The sequence below is a fragment of the Kryptolebias marmoratus genome, linkage group LG24 (genome assembly GCF_001649575.2).
Source record: "Kryptolebias marmoratus isolate JLee-2015 linkage group LG24, ASM164957v2, whole genome shotgun sequence".
Lineage (NCBI taxonomy): Eukaryota > Metazoa > Chordata > Actinopteri > Cyprinodontiformes > Rivulidae > Kryptolebias > Kryptolebias marmoratus.
The window spans coordinates 3,354,366-3,370,607 of record NC_051453.1 but is presented as its reverse complement, the minus strand read 5'-3'; the positions used below and the strand labels follow the sequence as shown (position 1 = coordinate 3,370,607).

At 40.6% G+C, this 16,242-nt stretch overlaps 2 protein-coding genes across 2 annotated transcripts in view; one reads left to right on the top strand and one right to left on the bottom strand.

The window, feature by feature from the left end:
- Positions 1–7,915, bottom strand: part of ddah1 (dimethylarginine dimethylaminohydrolase 1) — a 61,637-nt gene extending 53,722 nt beyond the window's left edge. The window contains exons 1-2 of the mRNA XM_017420512.3: positions 7,568–7,915; positions 1,741–2,059 (exon numbers count right to left, since the gene is read on the bottom strand). Coding sequence (XP_017276001.1) covers positions 1,741–2,034 — 294 coding nt within the window. The 5' untranslated portion in view covers positions 2,035–2,059; positions 7,568–7,915. The remainder of the gene's footprint in view (positions 1–1,740; positions 2,060–7,567) is intronic.
- Positions 7,916–8,759: 844 nt separating this feature from the next.
- Positions 8,760–11,418, top strand: ccn1 (cellular communication network factor 1). Its single transcript, XM_017420511.3, has 5 exons — positions 8,760–8,988; positions 9,117–9,339; positions 9,658–10,002; positions 10,110–10,312; positions 10,417–11,418. Exons 1-5 carry the CDS (start codon positions 8,941–8,943, stop codon positions 10,717–10,719), a joined length of 1,122 nt encoding a protein of 373 aa, XP_017276000.1. The 5' UTR covers positions 8,760–8,940; the 3' UTR covers positions 10,720–11,418.
- Positions 11,419–16,242: the final 4,824 nt, after the last annotated feature.

The following is a 16,242-nucleotide window of genomic DNA, read 5'->3' as shown; positions in this document are numbered from 1 at the left end:
TTTTTTTTATTGCTAAAGACTTTTCCAAGCTGCTTTTTACACTATATTCATGCTTTTGTTCATCTTTGTCAAGTTTTCTTCCTGGAATACAACGCAGGCAAATAACCTAATTAACTCTGTATGCCTGAAACATGAAAAACAAAATTGCAATTCAGACACAATAAAGAACACTAAGAGCGCCGATGACGTGGGTTCCAGATTCAACTTGCACCATGTGCGTCATATATGAGATGTGATGGCTGAGGCTAACCATGCTGAGCTTTTCAATCAATATCTCTGCCGCCAGTGAGGCTGGGGGACCGTTAGCACCAGTGAGCCAAGTAAAGTGACTCTGATGTGGAATGACAGGGGCTTTCACAAAGTCTGCCCTACCGTTTCCCTCGCTGTCATCCACATCCACTCACACATAAACAACCTAGAGTGCAGCTACACTCACGAAGAAAATATATATGCACTCATACAGCTTTTTGTGTTGGATTTGCTTAAACTGATTCATGAGGAATCACAATGTCAAACCTAAAAAGTCTTTATGATGCCTCCTCTTTCTTTCTTAAAGGTCCTCGTTGCAAAGTATGAAAGCAAACATAAAAAAATTTTTTTCTGCATATACCAAATTTTATTTCAGTAGGTTTCCAGATCTATTGAGATGCAGTTCTGAAATGTGGGTCCACAGCCTGTAAATAACGACAGAATCTGTCAAAAACCAAGTGGAAGCTTGAGTCATGTGATTGATCTACTTTAGGCAGGCTGAAGTCTGTGGAAGTAAACAAATATAGCAGAATCAGACAAACGTAGAATCAAAGAGATGTTTAGGCAGAAATATAAGAGCGAGTCTACTGCTAAACACAAAAGAAAAGAGAAAGATCAAGTGAGACAACTGTCAAGGATAAATATCGTGAGTCAAGCAGGGCGCTGGAGCACCGGAAAGACACAACCTGGCATTCAAACACATGCACTTCTCCTCGAACGGCAAATCTTTTTATCTGCATACTTTACTCAACAAATCTGATCATAAATACATACCAATACATCAAACTTGCTGGACTTCTCTGTCCCAAACAGCTCTTCCATGAACGTCACCGATGTTGACCTTTTATCAGTAGATAAACAAACACACGTGGCTGTTGGAATCCAGCCACAAATTTCATCTGCCAATTTTTAATTTAGAGACTCATTAACCATCATTAAGAGATTCTGCAGTGAGCAGATCTGAGGTTGTCCTCATAATAACTGTGTGTTACGAAGCAATACCTCTTAGGACGCTTTGAAAGCGTACAATTTGATCAAACTGAGCACCTGCAGAAACAGAACATGGTCAGAACAGACAGATAAGAAGAAACTAACCCCTTCCAAACAATAAACTTTAGTGCAGCAAATTATTAACACAAAGCCATGTAATTATAGAGGGTGTTGCTTCATAACACAGAAATCATCAAATACTAAAAAGCACCTATTCTGTCATGCAAACACACACACAGACACACACATTTATGGGTTTTACAAGATTTTTGCACAAGGTTTATTGTTGCACAACTGCTGAGAGAAAGTGGTAAGAGGTTGTTTTTGTGTTTAAGAAGAATCTAATATGATCTATGGTTCTGATCAGCCACCTCAGGTGCATCATCCTGGAACATCCCTGCATCCTGTTCTGCCAAGAGAGGACAGAGGGGGGAGGATGCCTTTGCTTCCAGTGTCACATCAAACTTTTTTTTTTTTTGAGACATGTTGAATGATCCCTACCTCCCTCCTCCTGCTCTCAGCGCCGGGTCTGGTGATGAGCGCCGTCTCGCCGCACACCACGGCCACGTCCTCCACGAACACGCAGTCCGGGAGCGTCTCGTCGGCGGGCAGCTCCACCACCTCCAGCCCGAGCCTCGTCCTCAGCACCTCCGCGTACGCGTCATGCTCCCTCCGCGCCGCGTCCAGGTCCACCTCCGCCTGGCTGCTCCGGAGCGCTTCCTGGGCCAGGGACGCGGGGATTCCGCGGACCACCGCGTGGGTGTACTGACCAAAACCTGCCATCAATCCAGCCATGATGTTTTCGCTTCCACGCTCAGATCTGAGGGGGAAACGATTGGAAAAAAAAAAAAAAAACCTGAGAGACAATTCTGCGAATGAATCAGAAAACGTGCCTCTCGGCTGACCCGACGCTGGCCGTCAGTTTGTTGGGTTTTATTGTTATTTACTGTTCCCTGCTCCACACAGTGTCAGTCAGCCGTGCCCCAGTCTCTCCAGGCGAGCGACAGGCAGCGCTTCGGTGACGCGCGCCGATCATCACGTGCAGCCTGCGGGTCTGTCAGGCGTTCAGCCCAACAAGTGACAGAAACACACAGATGTGCTGGATCCATCACTTCCACCCTGGATCAGGACTCAGAGCCTGAAAGCATGCTTCTCCTCTTCCATTTCAAAGATTCGAAAAGCTGCTGTTCCTTACAATATTTCTGAAAACCAATCACTCCATCAACAATACAGTAATAAACTATATTTACTGTTATTATTGTAAAAATGCAACACCTTCTTGTACCAACCTATGAGTTTGTAAGTCAAATGAGCAATTTACTGGACCTTTTTATGAGCTTTCCAACAGACTGAATGTGCAAAGTATGATATAAAACATACAAAAGGTTAATGGTGCAGTAAGGAAATGCAGGTCCACACTCAACGTAAATAAAGCATGACTTGACTCACATGACTGACCTATTAAGTCGGCCATGTTCTGCAGGTAAACATAGTATATGGCAGAATCAAACAACCAGTCGAGCAGAAGACGTTTAGGTGGAATTAAAAGAGTAAATCTGCTGCTAAATGTGAACAAAAAGACAAAGATGTTGCTCCTGTTCTTTAATTGGCTAAAAGCTTCAACATTTTGAGTAAAGTCAATAAGAAACGTAACATTTTGGTTTAGAATATGAGACACTTAAGCTTCTTTACCTTGAATTTAAGCAACTTCTCATTGCTGATTATTGTTATTCTCAGGATTTGTTAATATGTAATGATGGAGAAAAGGGAAATATATTTGAGATTGCAAAAGCAGCGCAGACACATTTGCATTCCTTGAAGGAATGAATATCACTCACTGCCTTTCATGCACAGGTTTTAAAGTAGGACCATCTGAAACGAGAAACGACAGAGTTGTAGTTGTTTTGGTGAAACCTTGAAAATAACATTATCACAATCTTATACAATGTCACAACATATCACACTCAGAGTATGTGTTGTAGTCACAACTATACTAAATCTTAGCACAAAATCTGTAAAATTGACTGAGTTATAGCCATTTTTGTGTTAAATATGAAAAATCGAACAGGTTCTCTATCAATTATAAAAAGGATCTCTTCATACAGAAAAAAAAATGTGTCTATAGACAAAATAACAGATAATTGTTACTTTCTTCAGAATTAAATGTGAAAAGATCTCCTGGTTTACATGTTAACCTCAGCAAAGAATGTAAAGCCTGATGAGCATCTACGCCATTTCTACACGCCTGCTTCACATTTTTGATGCTGTTGGAACAAAATGTTTCTAAAGAATGAAAATAAAGCACCACTCCATTCTTGAACTCAATGTTTAAAAGATTTGCACTCGGCAGACTTCAAGAAAGAATGTACACAAACTTCAAGGGCAAAGAATATGAAAAGGGGCTTTCTGCTTGTGTGAAGAGTGGGGCAAGTATGGGAGGAATGACGGGTGGGTGGGGGCTTCTATTCCCCACGGTGCCATCTAAGGAAGGTTCTGGGTCCAGTGAAGCCGTCTGAATGGATGGAATGTTTCTTCAGATGTACCAGAAGCACTTTCCTCCACCACAGGACCTCGCTTTGTCTTTTCTTGTTCCAGATTCACTAAATTATCCTCGACTGCTCCAAACATTCCAGCACATTCCAAGGAGCCCCACATTCCATTTTCCACTCCAGCCAAGATCACCAAACACCAGATTCACCCTCCTCCCAACACCAACACCTGCTNTTTTTCGATCATTCTTCAGCATGGATGGACCTCGCTCAAGAAAAGACCCTCTCTTTTCTCTTTTCACTCCAGGCCGAGGAATTTGCGTTATTTTAGATTAAGGTATGCCCTCCTTCTCTGGCCGGTGCACCTGGCCGGTTCATTGTGCAGCTTTGAAATGAAGTCAGCGAAGGCAGACATGGTCCTGCAGCTGCATGCTCCACAAACAGTCAGCATGGACTCATCATGAGAGTCTAGATGTCTGAGACTGACAATATGATTACACAGGTGTGTGGTGCATATTCAACTATCAGCAGATGAGTAATTTAACACAAAATATAAAGTGGTAAAATGAAAATGAATGACAGAGAGTTTGTTAAAAGAAAGCAACATCTTGTTGGGTCAAGAAAAGTGTTTTACACTAATTGTGATTAAGAAAGTTAAACAAACCATTTCCAAAGAAGACTTCATTGGTAGTTTAAACCATTGTGCTTCAGGGAGGTTATTGTTGTCTTTTCTAATTAGAATTTTCATTCCAGAAGGGCAAAACAGACCTGGCTAAAATGTGAAAGTATTGAGGTTTTTATTGGATTTCTTAACAAAAAGAAATACACAGAGTTAATATTCTTCAATGCACTTTTGTTGACAGGTATAATCAATGTGCTGGAGCATCAGATTTTGCCACCAAGACACTTAAATGCACCAGGAGTGACCAGATTACACACTGACAGCAAGTTTTTCTTTATAAGCAAGTTGCTGTTCTCATGTTTCTCCACAGGGGAGTCTGAGGACTGGTGGAAGATTCTTCAGTTTAAAATAAAAATCATTTATCTGCTGAGGATAAACTGGGTTCAAAGAGTTCATTATCTGGGAAACTAAGAATATGTCAGAGGAATGTAAAATCTTTATTTCTTGTCATCTTCCACTTTAATAGCCCATATGATTGTAGGCTTTGTGCTGTAGCCTATAGTCCTGTACATCTGCTGCTGTTAGGTCTGAACTTGAGACTTGAGCAGATGACAAATGGAAAGCATCACAGTGATGCTGAAGTTTGGTATTTAGCCTCATGGCTGAGTACGCACATTCCTTGTGTGTTTTCTCCACTGAACTCAATCTCTCACTGATGACTAAGGAACATTTTTCTCTACATCCACAAAGTAACATTTCCTGACATTTCTCTTTCTTCGTTGCATAAAAGCTCAGTGCTGGACTCCATCCTACTGAGAACACTGATAAAATCAATTCTTAAAGAGTCAAACATTTTCAGATTGTTTTTGCTACAGTTTTGCCAATTTAAGCTTTTAGTTCCTGTTTTTAGCTTTTATTCTGCTTGTTTTAACCAACAATTCAGTTCACATTTCATTCTTTGACAATTTTCAGCAGCCATTCAGCCCCCAGCATTCATCCTGTCAGAAAAAGTCATTTCTACAGACGTTACTTTGTTTTTGTGGTTCTTTCTCTGATTTTTATGTTTTATGTCTCAGTGAGTTCTGCTTTCTGTTCCTCACACTTTACTAATCACCACACCTGCCTTTGGTTACTCTTTATCTCTCCAGAGTTTAAAGAGTCCAGGATTTTATGAGTTTTAGATGCTGCCTTCAGGGTTTTTGTGTTCCCTAACAACACAATGTTTTGTTCAATTAATTGTTTTTTGTGTTGACCTGCCTGCCTTATGAGGCTGCATTAGTTCTTGACCGTTTCCACACAACTACGTGTCACTTTTGGCATAATGTGCTGGTATAAATGGCCTTTTCAACAAGTCAGCTCAGTGTATTTGTTTGGATTTATTGTTCTAACATTAACATTTAAAACCCCTTTGCCAATCCTTTTTATAAACAAGCTGTCAGCAGGGATGTTCTTGGATTGTACCTTTAGTCTTTTCAGAGATTTAGCAAAGCAAACTATGGTTTTATAAATAAATCCAGTGAAATTCATCTGTACAGGTAAGCCTCTGCCTTGCGTTCAGTTTTTCTAAGATTTATATTTCTTTAGAACTTCACTGAGTGCCTTATTGTTGGTTTTATTTAAGCAGCCAGTTCGGGAAAACAAACCATCAGTGAAAGTGAACAAAAGGAAGTGTTGCTCAAGCACAAAACATTCTAGTTATATTTAATCCTAAATATACTACAGTGGAATCTGTTGTCTAAACATGTTATGCTGTTCTGTTCTGTTCCTCTGAATGGAGAGGCTGTTGCCCACACACTTCCTCGGCATTGATTCTGAGACCTGCTGGCTTTTGAACAATGGATCCAGCGATGGGTTTCCATTACACTGAGACACACGAAAACACACAATCTCTCAAAGTGCGACCAACAGTGAAATCATTTAAACATTGCATTTGGAGGTGATAAAGTTCTTTACATTACACAACAGCTAGAATAATCTAGTCAGTCTCTTTCATAATTAAAGGCCTCACATTCCTTGAATGAATACATTCATGCCAAATCATTTTTATGTTGAGAAATGAGAGATTTAGCTGTTTTGGTCAAACCTAGAAAATAACATTATGCTTAATTTCAAGTGAGTATGTGTTGTGAATGACCCTCAGCCTAATGCACCTGTAATTCCAGCTCAATATCTGTAAACCTGTCTGAGTTATGGCCATTTTGTGTTGGCTAATGTTGCTTAGCTGTGGTGGCCATCTTGAATTGGATTGACTCCAAAAGTTAATCAGTTGTAGATGTCCATCCAATGATTACTAACTGAAAGTTTAATTAAAATCCATCCACTGGTTTGTGTGATTTTCACACATACAGAGGCAAAAATCATTATCACTCTGCCCTCGTCTATAATGGATGATGTATGATGGGGTTTCTCATAAAGCAGGTATAACAGAGACACGTGTTCATCTTTTGGCATGTTCACAGTATAACTGCATGTCATTGTCCTTTGACTTAAGGCTTTCTGTCACTTTAACACAAACAGATGCACACATGCCACCAGAAACACACATATAGACAAAAACTCATGTTTAGGTTACTGTCAGCGCAACAGATTAAGAAAATATGAGATATTTCAGACATTTAGGGGCATTCGGGAAGTTGCTTCACTTTAGAAACAGGTTCTTAAAATGATCCAAATTAATGTAAAATAAGCTGCATTTAGCTTCCAACACTGTCCACTTGTTCTACAGTAATGTCTTAGTTTGGTTTCTGTTTGTCACTCCTAATGTGAGAAGAACAAATGTGTGGTGTTATTAATGTTTTGTTTCATGAATTTGACTGTTGACATTCCCACTGCAGAACATGACAGTCCACATGTGCTGAGAAAGACCCCCCGCCCCCTGCCAAACAAGCTCACATCAGCAAACACATAAATATGTCCTGCCAGTCCAAAAATAAAAACACATCATCCACTAAACCGAACTCATCACATCACCATCTAGTGTCCTGAACTGGAAGTATGAAAACATCGGCAGAAAAAAAATCAACTGCGTGGTGAAACCCACGGAGGAGGAAGGTTTCAAAGTTCACTGGACAAACTAAACGAGTCCGAATAACTTCAATTGGGGAATTATTTACTTTGATGGGATAGTTTTTCATTAAAAACCAGCAGAATATGAAGGATAGACGGTTCTGTTTCAGACTCGAGCTCGGAGTAAACTAGAAAAAAAGTCCAAACTCACCAGAGAGGCTCTTCAGCCGTCCTGTTCAGTCCTGCTCTCTAAACTGTGTTGTGTATAAATAAAAAGCTACCCGGAAGTGGAAAATGTCCGATCCTTGTAAACAAACAAACAAACACACTGCAATATCTTCCTCAGACTTTGCTCTGGTTGCGTCTTTACGCACTGCGTTTCTCTCTGGTGAAAATGTTCATCAAAAGGAGTCATTTCAGGTGGCAGGGACTTATTCAGCCCCCTGTGTTAAAAACCTAGATAGGATTCTGTCTCCCCCCACCACCTCCACTAACACAACAACTTATGAGGAAAGTTAACGGGACCCACTTTTCCCCCAAAGAAAATGTGGATAGTTTGCGTGAAAAGTCAGAAGAATTTCCCTGCCTGGGAAACATATTTAACAACCCTTTAAGTTTTCAGGAATGTTGGCCAAAGAGGGGGGAAATATGTTAATAATGTAGACTACTGCCATACCAAATATGGCAATATTGTTACGTCTGAGCTCTGGTGCGCATCTGGAAACGCTTACCTCCTCTGAATAAAGGCACAGGAGAGCCAGAAATAGACTCTGTTAAACGTATTTCTGCCTATACCTTTAAGGCTCACAGAGAAAAACATCTTCTGTTATTTCAGACGTGGCAACATGTTATAAAAGTGTGATTAAAAATGTGTTTTGATCAGCAGAAGCGGCACTGAAAACTGACACTGAGATCATTTAATCATAAACTCCCTTAATTGTTTTTACCCAGCTTTATTTAAGCATGTGTATACATGTATATAATCACACACACACACACACTCACACACACACACACACACACACACACACACACACACACACACACACACACACACACACACACACACACACATGTTTTTATTTCACAAAAGATAATTAAACAAAAGTTAAAAAAGTCCAACAATAAAGCTGAGTTGATAGATGTGAGAAGCGAGCGGGTGAAGAAAATAAAAGGGGAGATAAACAAGATGAGAAAAATGTGAGATGGAAAAGTGTGTTCAGATGGGTTCCGGGGGGAATCCATTTGAGCAAGAGAAAAAAAGAGAGAGAAAGGTATAGACAGGGTGGAGCTTGAGTCTTGGATGGAAAATGCGCCGAGAAACATTCCTGGCATACTTTGGCCACAGTTCAGTAAGGACGACGTCAGCTTCCCACCACCGCTTTATAAGCGTGGAGGTGGCCAGACTTCAGCAGACTGCAACCGCTTCACTCAGAGTCTCATCTACTCCAAAGGAGCCTCTAACGTGAGAGACGACCCGCAAACAGGAGAGGAGAACGACTGAGAGAGGGAATACCTAAAAGGACTCCCCCGAAGACAGACTTTGTTTTTAAAGGATCAATCTTTACGCGTAATTTGCCCAAGATGCTGATGCCTACTTTTGTCGTTATCTTCCTTGGAAGCCTCCACCTGGTGAGTTTTTATTCTTTCAGTGATCCTAGTCCACGTGTAAACCAAAGACAGGAGCCATTTTTTAATCTCTTGTTTTAACATTTTCTGTGAGTTTAGTCTAATTCATGATTGCCCTGTTGTTCGTTCAGGCGCTCTCCTCCTCCTGCCCCTCCGTGTGTCAGTGTCCCCTGGAGATGCCAAAGTGCGCGCCCGGTGTGAGCGTGGTCTTGGACGGCTGCGGCTGCTGTAAGGTTTGCGCCAGGCAGCTGAACGAGGACTGCAGCCTGACCGAGCCCTGCGACCACACCAAAGGGCTGGAGTGCAACTTTGGGGCCAGTTTGGCTGTTCCTACAACTCGAGGCATCTGCCGTGGTATGTATACAGACCCTTCATCTCCAGATGTGCATGCCTTTGAATTAGTGTGGAGACTTTTATCTAAATAGAGGGGTGGGGGGGATTCAGGAGTGGGATCTGAGTGATTTCAACACTAAGGAATGTAGCTAGGAAGAAACTAGTCAAAACCTCAAAGCCCACTGATGGGAAAGAGACTCCTCAGGCAGCCTGAAGAATTTCACAGTTTAACTGATCCATATCTGGCAGCCATGTGATGTCTTTAGCAGACATCTTTTAGCAGAGCAGGAAAGAATAACATTTCTTTCCTTCTGTTTTTTTTCCTTCTCCCCAATGCAGCCAAGTTAGAGGGCAGACCCTGTGAGTACAACAGCAGGATCTACCAGAATGGAGAAAGCTTCCAGCCCAACTGTAAACACCAGTGCACATGCATCGATGGTGCAGTGGGATGTGTCCCATTGTGCCCGCAGGAGCTCTCCCTGCCCAACCTGGGCTGTGCCAACCCCAGACTGGTCAAAGTAGCAGGCCAGTGCTGCGAGGAGTGGGTGTGTGATGACGGCAAGGAGACTGACATCTTAGAGAAGATCTTTGGCAAAGACAAAGTCAGTGAGGAGCAAGAAAAAGATCTCACCAAGAAGAATGAGCTCATTGCAATTTTCAAAGGAGGACTCAAGTCCCTACCTGGTAAGAAAAGTTTTATTCTGATAACTAATATTTTTGTATAAACACTTATGGACTCTAAACAGACAAATCATTCTGTTTGCTAATGATTTTATTCCTTTTATTCACAGCATTCAGACCACAGCCTGAATTCCATATGTTTGACAGCCAGAAGTGCATCATCCAAACCACACCCTGGTCTCCCTGCTCCAAGAGCTGTGGAACTGGCATATCCACCAGAATTACCAACAACAACGGCGAGTGCAAGCTGGCCAGAGAGAACCGAATCTGTGAAGTGCGGCCTTGCACCCAGTCATCTTACTACAGCCTAAAGGTAAGCTTGAGCAAACAGTGAAGCTATGGAAGTGTGCATGATACCAGAAACACATCACTGCATTGTCTGTGTGCATAACTAATCACCACCTCATCTGTCTGCAGAAAGGCAAAAAGTGCAGCAGAACCAAGAAGTCCAGCCAGCCACTGAAGTTCACCTACGCCGGCTGCTCCAGCATGAAGAAGTACCGACCCAGGTACTGTGGATCTTGCGTGGATGGCCGCTGCTGCAGCCCCCACGACACCAGAACCATCCGGGTGATGTTCCGTTGTGACGACGGCGAGACCTTCCACAAGAACATCATGATGATCGAGTCCTGCAAGTGCACGTACAACTGTCCACATGCCAACGAAGCCTCATACCCCACCTACCGCCTCTCCAATGACATCCACAAGTTCAGAGACTGATGGGTGACAAGCATCCGAACCCCTCAGCAAGACAAAGATCAGCAGCATCACTGGCAGCCAATGGCAGTCTAAATGAATGCAGGGGTGTACATAAACTACAATCTTCTTGTTGTAACTAGATTCCCAAGGAATTGTGGGCTTACATCATGAGGACTCAATGAAGTGCACTGTTTGCTGTGACTACATCAGCATTCTTTATCTAAACTGCTTCATATTAATGGAGCATTTAAAGTAGCTTCGTCATGGAGCCAGATGTAATTAATATTTGTACATTAACGCTAGTTGCTGATATCAATTCACTGTGTATATTTTGATCCTTTATTTCAGACATGACCCAAACTGTAGACTTGTGTGTGCATATGTTGATATGCATGTGCGCAATTTCAATTAGCATACCATCTTATATCTTAAGAACAAGACAACGAAATGTAACCCTGTGGCTTGTTTAACAAGTGTGTGGTTTCATTCCTTCCTGACGTGGGCATTCTAGTTCATGTTTTGTGGCAGCTATTGATCTCCCTTCATAAAAAAAGACAAAAAAGAAACATGTCAAAGGATGAATGAATGTTTTAATATTGTTATTAATATTATTTATCTAAAATATGTAGCTACTTTATTTGGATATTATTGTAATACTGGAATAAATTGTAAAATGATTTAATTTTATATGCAATAATAAAACTTATTTATGAAATATGACACTGCTTTAGTTTGTTCTGTTTAATCTGCACTACATAACAGCAAATAATTAGTGGACGGGGTATCTAAAGCCAGTATTGAAGGAGTAACTCCTCCTGTTATGTCATTCTGTGGATCCAACAGATTCTCAGACAGAGGGTCGGTGTGTTTTTATATAACACAAACTTGGATTCTCCATCTCCTGACTTTCTGTGCTTTGGAATGCCATTCTGCTTTCATTTGATCTGGCTAAGCCATTCACTTGACTGATTTTGAGAGGGGGGGAAAGATTAAGACCATGAGTAGCAATGAGTGTGGGAGAATGCCAAGAATCTTAAGTGCTACTCTGAATGGGCTGGGATTAGACACCATGCAAAAAAGACAATGACTATAATTGTATACAATAGGCTGTATACCATGAATGCATTCCTGCTTTTTTTCCACACACAGAATAGAGCTACCATAGAGCTACCAAATTGACCTAATTCATTAGCAGCTGCCTTTAAAAGTGAGTTTCATTTGTCTCTACAGGGTCTTAAACTGCAAAAAGTCTGCTAAACAGTTGTAAACAACCCCTCGGAGCAAGAAGGGCTTGAGTCTCCCTTTCAGCTTACAGTTTAGCAGAGATTAATATGCACAAAAAGAAAAGGTAAAGACCAAAATGGGGATAGGAATATGTGTCCTTATCGACTGTCACTGAGGCTTTAGCTCTATTATTTTATGGACACAATAGTCATAAAACATGTGCAATATCAGATTAATGATTAAATACAACAATTATCACACAGTGTAGGTTTTCTCTCTTACAGGGTTTTATGTTTGCAGCTGCATGGTATAAACGCCACCAGCACTCTTTGAACGGAGGCACTGAGAGCACAGCTCAGGGGCAACGACAGGGAAGAGTCTCTTTTCAGATCCAGGTAGAGGGAGCGGCTCAGGAATGCAGCAGTGGCTCAGAAAGCAGACATCCTGATGGGCGGCAGATGTTGGAAAATATTTCTGAGCAACATGTTCACTTTAGCAGAGAAGCCTTTCCAAATTTATACAAGCACTCCCAAGTGCTCACTTGTATCCACAAAAAGGCAACTTATCTCTTCTTAACTAATAAAAACTTGCCAATCTAGCAGTGCATGGCTTCTTTGTTATCTTTCCTGCATGGCTCTTGGCAATAAGTCTCGATCAAGTGTGTTTAATAACAGGCTGAGCAGGACACATAGACTTTGATTGAGCTACCGCACAGGATGTACCCACTGAAGCTGACATGAAAGGCTTCTGAGATTTACCTAATCACTAAGATGTGTGGCTGCCCTACTGCAGACAGTCAAAACACTTTCAGGGAGCCCTGGTTTTGCTCTTTGTGGCTTCCCACAGGGAAAAATTTCCATCTTGTCCCACAGTTTGGTAACTGCCATGCTGTCAGTCTTTTATCTTGATAAGAGAATGCAGCTTACTTGGTTATGTAATAAAACCTGTACATTATGAGAGGAACGCTGTCCATCATCCGTCGCATTCCTTTATAATGTCCAGACAAGCTCAAAAATCCTCTGCCTGTTCAGGGAGCTCAAAAATCAGGTTCATTGTAAGAATAAACAGAGCGAAGACCTGTTAAAACTATCAAACACGCAGGCAAACAAGACTCTCACACACAGGCGCCCCTGCAATTAAATCACTCCACCACTACCTCATTCCTTGAACCTGAAACGTGTTTATATGACAAAGGCTTTTGCATTAGAGCTCCATCAAGAACTACGTAATGCTGCACAACCAGGAGCTAACAGGACCGAGAGTGGACATTACAACATGCTGGATGCTGCTAAAAGGCTGATGTCAACCATTTTACAACCCCAGGTTAATATTTACTGTTGCATGAACAGGGGGAAAGGGGGGGTTAGAGACTGAAACACAAATACAGAAGCAGCAACTTGTTTTAGAAAGTGCCATCTGCTGGGCAAAAGATGAAACAGCAATTTCTCTGCAAACTCAAAACTCCGCTTTTAAAAACTCCTGGAGAGACTAATACTGATAAAAAAGAAAAAGTATTTGTTTTTCAAACATTTAATGTAGAACTTCATATCAAAAACACAGATGTAAAAGAAGTTATTTCAGGGTGTGGGATACTGTCAATACAACCAGCATGAAGGCACACACATCAGTGATGCAAGTCCTCAGATACACCCTTCACAGCCCCAGCTGTAATTACATGAAAAATAACCGATGAGCAGGCAGGGAAAATTAGTTTGCTCCCTTGCAGGTTGCAGGATTGTTCTGTCTGTCCCTAGATGGCTGCTGCTGGCTACTGCAGTGATTTGTTTGCTCAAACATGCCAAATATTGATGGGAGAGGCAGCATTCAGTCTTTGGGCGTCTTAAGTCACCGCCCAATAGAACGGATCATCTCCAGGGGGCATACATACCATCATCTGAGCTAACTGTTGGCACATATGCTGCTCTTTTTTTCTTTTTAAAAAAAGGTTTTTGTTTGTTAAGCCTCTTAACTCTGAGCTATGAAACATTCAGGCATAAAAAAAGACTCCTAAACTCACTAATAAGAGTAAAGAACCAGTTTTAAATCAAATCTTTATTACCAACAGCCTATCAAATAATAATAATAATTAAAGAATAGCACTTTTTATGTAGGGCACTTTACTTTTTTATAATTACTAATTAAATAATGCTATTTCCTTGACAATGATTTAAAAATGTGTTTTAAATATGTAAGTGGTGACAGACAGTTATGTCAGGAGTTCTGCATTTTCTCTGTTCTAAGCTGCATAATTACAGTGTGGTTCCCACTTTTGTGAAGGAATGGGGACTTTGAGGGCATTCATCATGATATTAAAGCACAATTTTCCCTTTAATACAATCTGGGCGTTTTGCATCTTGTGATTCAGCTGTGTCATGGAAAAAAGCAACCGAGTCTTGGCTTTATGTAATAAAATGTGCTTTTTTTCTTATTTTGGCACAAATTGGCAATCACATTATATATGTCATATGTGCCCTGACATTTAGTCCTTTCCATATCAGTATTGTTTTTTTGTTTTGTTTTGTTTTGGTAAAAAAGTGACATATAATTTCTAAGTGTGGGTGATTTTTAATAAATACTTCTCATCAGCATATTAATCCATGAAGGCTCGGTCTATCGGGTGCAGATCTACAGTGGGAGGGTTTGAAGGAAGCATCCTGTTCATTTCTATTTAATGACACCATCTTGGTCTTTTTAAATGCAAAAGAGCTAGAGGTTCACCTGACTTTCTTCTTGATGTGAATGCTTCAACTTCTGAATTCATGACTACAAATCAGCCTTGAAGTGTAGATATATATTAATAAAATGCCAGCATCGCTGCCAGAGCTAATTATACACAAGTCTGTCTGTCAATCTCCCGCCCAGCCTGGCTTTATCTGATGTCAGAACACATGAGCTGCATCAGATAGATAAAAGCACTCAGTCTCATTCAAATTTCTCCTAATTTTCCCAGAAAAGGATCAGAAACATCAAAAACTAAAGGTTCAGTCTGCTGATGCAACAAGTCAATCATCAGCCATCGTTTGTCACCAGATCATCATTTAGGAAGACAGTATTTTAAAAGGGCACTTTATTTTTGATGACAAAGGTGTAGATGTTATTTTATGAAGACAATTCAGCTGTTTTGTCTCACTCCTTAGAGGTAAGTCAGATATCTAATTATTCTTCCTGCCTGAGATTTGACTGTGACAGTCCACTTAGTGGTATTCATTTAGTTGAACAAATGTAATTTCAACCCCATTAAAATATGGTCACTTCAACCAAAAATAAAAGAAAAAGAAAAAAGCTTAATTAGGGAGAGCCTCCTAATCTAAACTAGAAACCATTTTGCATGTGTCTGAGTGCAGTCTAGCAAAATGCATTATGCAAAAATGTATTATAAGCAGATGTAAAACTGCAGGTGTTCAGACAGTTTGAGCACATCGTCCATATGAATATGATTGCTTTTATAATTCAGTATCCAGCTAAGTCTCCTTAAACATGACACTGCCTCACCTAATAAGGTGTTGTTTATGGACATATAGGTCAAAGAGTTGGACAATGTGCAATTTAAAAGCAGTTAACATCTATTTCTTACTGAAACAACCATCTGGGAACAGAGAAGTGCAGCAAAGTAAAAATTATTAGGTGCAGCCTAATACCAAACAACCCAGTGGCTGTTGGTTCATTTAAACAAGTAACACTGGCTGAAGAAAAGCTGGAAGACTAATTAAAGTCAGTTTGAAACATGACTATAATGCAAAGATTAATGGTGTCTTTACTCTGCCACATACTGGCGTGCAGATATTAGACAACTGCTTTTAACTGAATTACTTTTCAGGAGAACCGAAGCTTTGTTTCAACGAGCTGTAAGGGTGCTAACTAATCTATCCACTTCTGTATGTGTTCAGTTTTGAAAAACTGCCCATGCATAATGTGAATATAAAACATTTCTTAGATTGGATAATGACAATTCCTCTGTGCGTGTGTGAAAATGGTTGACAAAAGCTCTGGAAAGTATTTTTGTCATTCAGTACCTGCTTATCCAGCCTTTTGAGAAGACCACCCCAACAAAGTTATGCCCAACAAACTGTTTTTTTGTAAAAATCCAACTCTGCATGCAATAAAACTGTGCTTTAACCACCACATCAAGACAAATTAAGGGAACTCCAAATTTAGAAAGTTCAAAGCACAATTTAGTTAAACTGAGGCACTATTTCCATCGCCTGCACGGTTTTAAGACTAAAACAGCTCCGAATTACTTTTAACTGCAGAGAAACAAAGAAGAAGCTTTTTGATGGTCTTATTGTGTCACTTTAATGAGACGGAGAGTTAAGAGAGCTG

Excerpts from the sequence above, each read along its gene's own strand:
- ccn1 (XM_017420511.3), top strand. The coding sequence starts at position 8,941 with ATGCTGATGCCTACTTTTGTCGTTATCTTCCTTGGAAGCCTCCACCTG. Across the intron at positions 9,340-9,657 it reads AACTCGAGGCATCTGCCGTG|CCAAGTTAGAGGGCAGACCC; the intron begins GTATGTATACAG and ends TCCCCAATGCAG. Across the intron at positions 10,313-10,416 it reads CATCTTACTACAGCCTAAAG|AAAGGCAAAAAGTGCAGCAG; the intron begins GTAAGCTTGAGC and ends ATCTGTCTGCAG.